Here is a 5223-nt window from a genome sequence, read left to right as displayed (position 1 = left end):
CCCCCCTCCCTCCTCCCTCCTCCCTCCTCCCTCCTCCCTCCTCCCCTTCCCCTCCTCCTTCCCTCTCCCTCTCCCCCAGGTGTTGGCTAGGACAGCCATCTTCAAGTAGTAGCTTAGCCCCCTTCTGCCTCCCTAGCAGCCATGGGCACCATTCACCAAGGGGCAGCTTTCATCTGCGTCTGAGGAAAAAGAACTGAGAAATCGAAGCTGGGCAATAGTTGGGGCTCCCTTGAAATGGCAGCAGACTAGAGTCAACACCGTTTGGGGCCTCAGTTTCCTTTTCTGTAAAAGAGTGGGTTGGCTTTGACTGCTAGCTCTAAATGTAGGACTCGATGCCCAGATGAAAGGAGTGCCTTCTCCCTGACTTGTATAGGACGGTGAGGAGGAAAGGAGCTTCGTTGGGCGTGTGGTATGAGTTCCAGGAGGAGGGGGAAGGAAGGGTACCCTGTGCCAGCCCTCAGTTCCTTTGCTTCCTCTGGCCGGCCTGGTACCAGGATGTTTGGCTTGGTGGCAAGAGGAGTAAGTTGCAAGGGAGGGAGGATTTGGGCCCTGTTGAGCCAAGAACCGGTTCCTGGTTCAAGGGTCACACCTTGAATTCTGTGTGCAATGCTCTGAGATCTCTTTCCACTGTTTTCTTCCTCTGCTTGGAACCAGGGAGGGCAGAGCACTGGGGTTGAGAAGGAAGAAGAAGGCCTGGCTGCTGCTTGGCCTGGGGGTCTGGACTCTTGGCTAGTCACACCTGACCAGCCTTTGCTTGGTCTCAGATGTTCTGAGAAGCCACAGGCCTTCCATCAGGGAGGCCATTTGATGGAGCCTGGTTGGGATGAGGAGTTCCAGAGTCAGTAGGCCCCTATCTGCCCAGTTCCAGAGCAGGGTTTTGGCTGTGGATGAGGGCATGGAGGAGGTATCTGAGGACAAGGAAGGAGGGGAGGAGACCTTTCCCTAGGTGGCCCAGAGGATGACCCAGGATCAGAAGGCCCGAGCTTGCTGGGTCCTTCAGGTGTGCCAGCCTGAGCTGACCTGCCTGACAAGCTCCTGACTGCCAGGGCCCGCTAAGCTCAAGGTGTACAGGCAGCGGCATCCGTGGCTGCTGGTCCCCAGGTGGGATGGGGCTGGACCCAGGACCTCTTGGGCCCCTGGCTGTGGGTACCTCCTTTCCTCTCTCCATCAGCCTTCCATCCTGGCACTTTTTTCTTTCTGTTCCAAGGCAGCCATTTTACCTCTGGTTCCAAGGAGGAGCAGCCCCCATCTTAGGGTACCTTTTCTTCCCCAGGTTTTCTTTTCTTTTCTGGATTGAGTGCCCTTGGGACAGTTACCTCATCCTCTATCTCTATGGAGGGCTTTTTTTTTCTTTTTTTTAAGGCAATTGGGGTTAAGTGACTTGCTCAGGGTCACGCAGGTAATAAACGTCAAGTGTTTGGTCTGAGGCTGGATTTGAACTCAGCTCCTCCTGACTTCAGGGCTGGTGCTCTATCTGCACCACCTAGCTGCCCCCTCTCATTCTCTATCTCAAAAGGGAATTGCTGTTGGGGCCTGACAGTCAGACCTGGGTTTTATCCAGCTTTTGGACTGCTTTAACCTTGAGCTACTCCCTTCCCCTCCTTTGGCCTCAGTTTCCCCATTTTCATATAATTCGGACTAAATGCATCGAGGCAAGGTGCTTTCGCCTTTCATTCATTGGGTCCTTCTCCTAGGAAGGTCTTGGTCTTTACTGCAGGGCTAGACTGAGGCCCTTAGGGTTTGGGGATGGGGCAGGCCTATTCCTGGAGTATAATTTATACCTAAGTGCAGGCCTCGGGTACAACCCTTACCCCTCTTAGCTGGATCCTTGGCCTGCTGGCCTGCCCTTCCTGGGCTCCCTGCACACACTGACCTATCCCTCCCCTCCCCCTTCTGCAGGCGGCCACCTCTGGCGCCCACCACTCTCTCCCTTCCCCTGACCCTGGTCCTCCATGGCGGAGGACTGGCTGGATTGCCCCGTGTTGGGCCCCGGCTGGAAGCGCCGTGAATCCTTCCGAAAATCTGGGGTCACCTGTGGTCGTTCAGACACCTATTATCAGAGGTAGGCAGGAGCCAAGGTCTTCATGGGGCACTGCAGGGAAGGTGGGAAAAGGGGTTGACAGCTTGGAGCTTCTTGGCTTTGGTGCCATGCCCAAGTGGCGCCCTGGGTGGGTTGGAATGACTGGGTTAGGCCTGGCAGCCTCTACCCCACCACCACCCCCAACCTCTCAGTTGGGTTGAGGTAGTCATGGGAAGGGGAAGGGAGGAGGGAATCAACATTTCTAAAGTGCCTTCTGCATGCTAGGCCCTGTGCCAAGCACTTTACACATATTCTCTCATTGACTCCTCACAACTGCCCTGGGAGGCAGGTGCCATTGTGATCCTCATGTTACACCTGAGGAAAGTGAGGCAGAGGGGAAGTGACTTGCTCAGGGCCACAGAGCCAGTAAGTGTGTGAGGCCAGATCTGAAGCCAGGCCTCCAGGCCTTTAAGTAAGACCCTTTCTTTTTTAGGAGCAGAGGAAAGCTGTGGGCTCCGCTAGATTGGACCCAAGGGAGGGGCCTTGGAGTAGGGGTGGCGGTTGGTAAGCCCTCCTGCCTGGGCCAGGAACATTCAGGGAATCGCGCCCCCCCCCCCCCCTGTCTCCCCACTGCAGCCCTACTGGAGAGCGGATCCGGAGTAAGGTTGAGCTGACCCGCTTTCTGGGGCCTGACTGTGACCTCAGCTGCTTTGATTTCAAACGGGGCGTTCTCCAGTATTTGCCTGCCAAGGTAGCTTTTCCTGCTGGGGTGAGGGAAGAGGCCAGGGAGACTGCCTGGGAAGCTTAGGGCCCTTTGGGGGACCTGCTGTTGTTCTCCCAGGCATCTCCTCAAAAGAAGAAGACACAAGCTTGGCCCAAGAAGGCGGTACCATCCCCCAAAGAGAAGCAGCCTCAGGAGCCCAGACTCGCCCTGCCTGCCCGCCAGAGCCCTCTAGATATGTGAGTGGGAGGCCTGTTGGGGGCTTCTCCTGGTCTGTGAGGCTGCTGACGTGGGGTGTCCCCCCCCGTGCCCTTGGGAGGGGAAGGGATGAGATTCCTGAGTGAATCAGGCACTGGGGTTCTCCTTGCCCTCTAAACTCACCCTCTCTCCATGACTTGCCCTGGGGGTTTTACTGGCTAGGCTCCCCTTCTTTCTCAGATGGTGCGAAAACTGTGGAGCCAACATCTCAGGGGACAGCGCCGGGCGTCAGCGGCTCCGGTCTCTGTGTAAAAGCTGCCGAGGTGGGTCTGGGCCAAGCCTCTGGCTGTGACTTCTCTTTAGGAATTGGGGTTGGAGTTAGGAGGAGGGGTTGCTCTTGGCTATTCAGACAGGCTCTTCCTTTCCTCCCCCAGCCCAGAGAAATGCCTTCAACCGGGAGCAGAGAATGTTCAAGGTACTTGTTATTGGTCAGACTCCCCACTCGGGGCCAGTTCCTGCCCTCTGGGGGCTGACGGGCCAGGATGGAGATCATGGGATGTGACTGAGGGTGTGGGGTCTCCTGTTTCCTTGGCAGCGCGTGGGCTGTGGCGACTGTGCAGCCTGCCGGGTGACTGAGGACTGCGGTGCCTGCTCTGCCTGTGTCGTGCAGCTCCCCCAGCTCCCACGGAGTCAGTGTGTCCAGCGCCGCTGCCTCAGGATCGTTAATAAGGTGAGTGGGGCTCCTGGCGCCGGGCCGGGCTGGGCCGGGCCGGGCCGGGCCGGGCCGGGCCGGGCCCTCGCAGTGCTACTTAGTGCCTCCTGCTCCCCAGAGCTTCAGCTGTGGCCTCTGTTCTGGCTGTCAAACCAAGGAGGATTGTGGGACCTGCCGGATTTGTGAGCGCAGAGGGAAGCCGGGCCTCAAAAGGCAATGGAAATGCCTGCAGCGGCGCTGCCTGAAGGTGAGCCAACCGCAAGGGATCAGGGCCCTCAGGGGCCCAGTTGGCACCTCGTGCAGCTGCAGTGGGCACCTTGGGTGGCCTCCCCTCTTTCTTTGTAATTCATTTCTTTTTCAGTGACAAAAATCGATTTTCTTTCTTGTTGCAAATGTCCAGCTCTCTCATTTTACAGATGAGGAAACTGAGGCCCAGGGGTCTACCACTTCTTCCCCACAACATGGCCCCATTGAGGCTAAGGCCATGGAGCTATCAGACTGGCCTAGTGTTCTCCCTTCCCACCTCTTCCCTCTGCAGTTCAGCCCCTAGGACGGTGGTCCGGGCGGGGGTCCCCAGGTGTCTAGGCACTTCCCTGTGTCTGACAGTCTCCTTGTCTCCCAGAAGCGGATAATGAAGAGACCCCGAGGGTTGGCCGCTAGGAAGCCCTCAGGCAGGTGGCGCTGCGGCCTGGTACCACCGCCTCCAGCTCGAGCCGTCGGCCCTTCCGGCACTGCTAAGGTGGGGAGCACAGCAGCGTGGCCAGTTGGATGAGTGTGGGGAGAGCCAGGTTCTTGTTGTTGACCCCCCCCTCCCCCTCAGTTCCCTCCCTTCTTGCCTCTGCTGTGAGGGCTGCTTCCTGGGGACTTCTGTGGGCTTCTTCGTTGCAGAAGGGTTGGGCATCTTGAGCCCTGCTTTGGTACTGAGGGCTTGGAACCTCGGGAACCTGGGAGGGGGGATGGGGGGGGCCCTGAGGTCTGGACTCTCCAGCTTCCCTCCCATTGCCCTGCCTTCCCCACTGACAACAACTTCCGCTGCGGGTGGGGGGGGGCACAGCCCCCCCCCAGTTTCTTTCTCCACTTGTTCTCTCCTCCCTCCTGGGTGCTCTCTCATTCTCCCTACCCTGCTGTCACTCCCCAGCGCTGTGCCTAGGGCCTCACCAGGTCCCTCTTCTCTTTTCCAATGTCACCCAGAAATGCATGGAGCTTTGGGGGTCCTGTTCCTCCACAGGCTCAGTCTCTGCCCTTGCTCTCTGTTTTTTCCATCAATCCCCTTGGGCCCTATCCTCCCCTGCTCAGGACAGGCCACCTTCAAAGCTACCCAGGAGCCAGATTCGGTGTCTGACAAGGCCCCCCACAGTGACAGTGAGTGGGGCCTCAGGGTGAGGGTATGCATGGTGCATGTGGGGACAGGACCTTGCCAGTCAGTGTGACTCAGCTGCTTCCTTTTTCCTACCCACCCCTGGGTCTGGGCCACCCTACTGAGCTTATAGCTCCATCTTATCCTAATCCAGGTCTGTCTGTCTGCCTGCCTGCCTGCCTGCCTGCCTGCCTGCCTGCCTGCCTGCCTGCCTG

At 58.2% G+C, this 5223-nt stretch overlaps 1 protein-coding gene across 3 annotated transcripts in view; it reads left to right on the top strand.

Moving 5' to 3' along the window:
- Positions 1–5217, top strand: part of MBD1 (methyl-CpG binding domain protein 1) — a 5950-nt gene extending 733 nt beyond the window's left edge. Inside the window, exons 1-9 of one of the 3 annotated variants that reach the window (XM_027842548.1) lie at positions 53–519; positions 1900–2062; positions 2657–2771; positions 2862–2980; positions 3180–3262; positions 3374–3414; positions 3535–3669; positions 3770–3898; positions 4274–5217. In XM_027842548.1, coding sequence (XP_027698349.1) covers positions 1953–2062; positions 2657–2771; positions 2862–2980; positions 3180–3262; positions 3374–3414; positions 3535–3669; positions 3770–3898; positions 4274–4423 — 882 coding nt within the window. In that variant the 5' untranslated portion in view covers positions 53–519; positions 1900–1952 and the 3' untranslated portion in view covers positions 4424–5217. Of the gene's footprint in view, positions 1–52; positions 1102–1899; positions 2063–2656; positions 2772–2861; positions 2981–3179; positions 3263–3373; positions 3415–3534; positions 3670–3769; positions 3899–4273 lie in introns of those variants that run through there. The other 2 variants (XM_027842547.1, XM_027842546.1) reach the window with 2 other exon arrangements.
- The last annotated feature ends 6 nt before the right edge of the window (positions 5218–5223 follow it).

The sequence above is a fragment of the Vombatus ursinus genome, unplaced genomic scaffold (assembly GCF_900497805.2).
Source record: "Vombatus ursinus unplaced genomic scaffold, bare-nosed wombat genome assembly UNPS02014875.1, whole genome shotgun sequence".
NCBI lineage: Eukaryota > Metazoa > Chordata > Mammalia > Diprotodontia > Vombatidae > Vombatus > Vombatus ursinus.
Note: the sequence above shows the minus strand (reverse complement) of the source record. Positions and strands in the feature narration are given on the sequence as shown.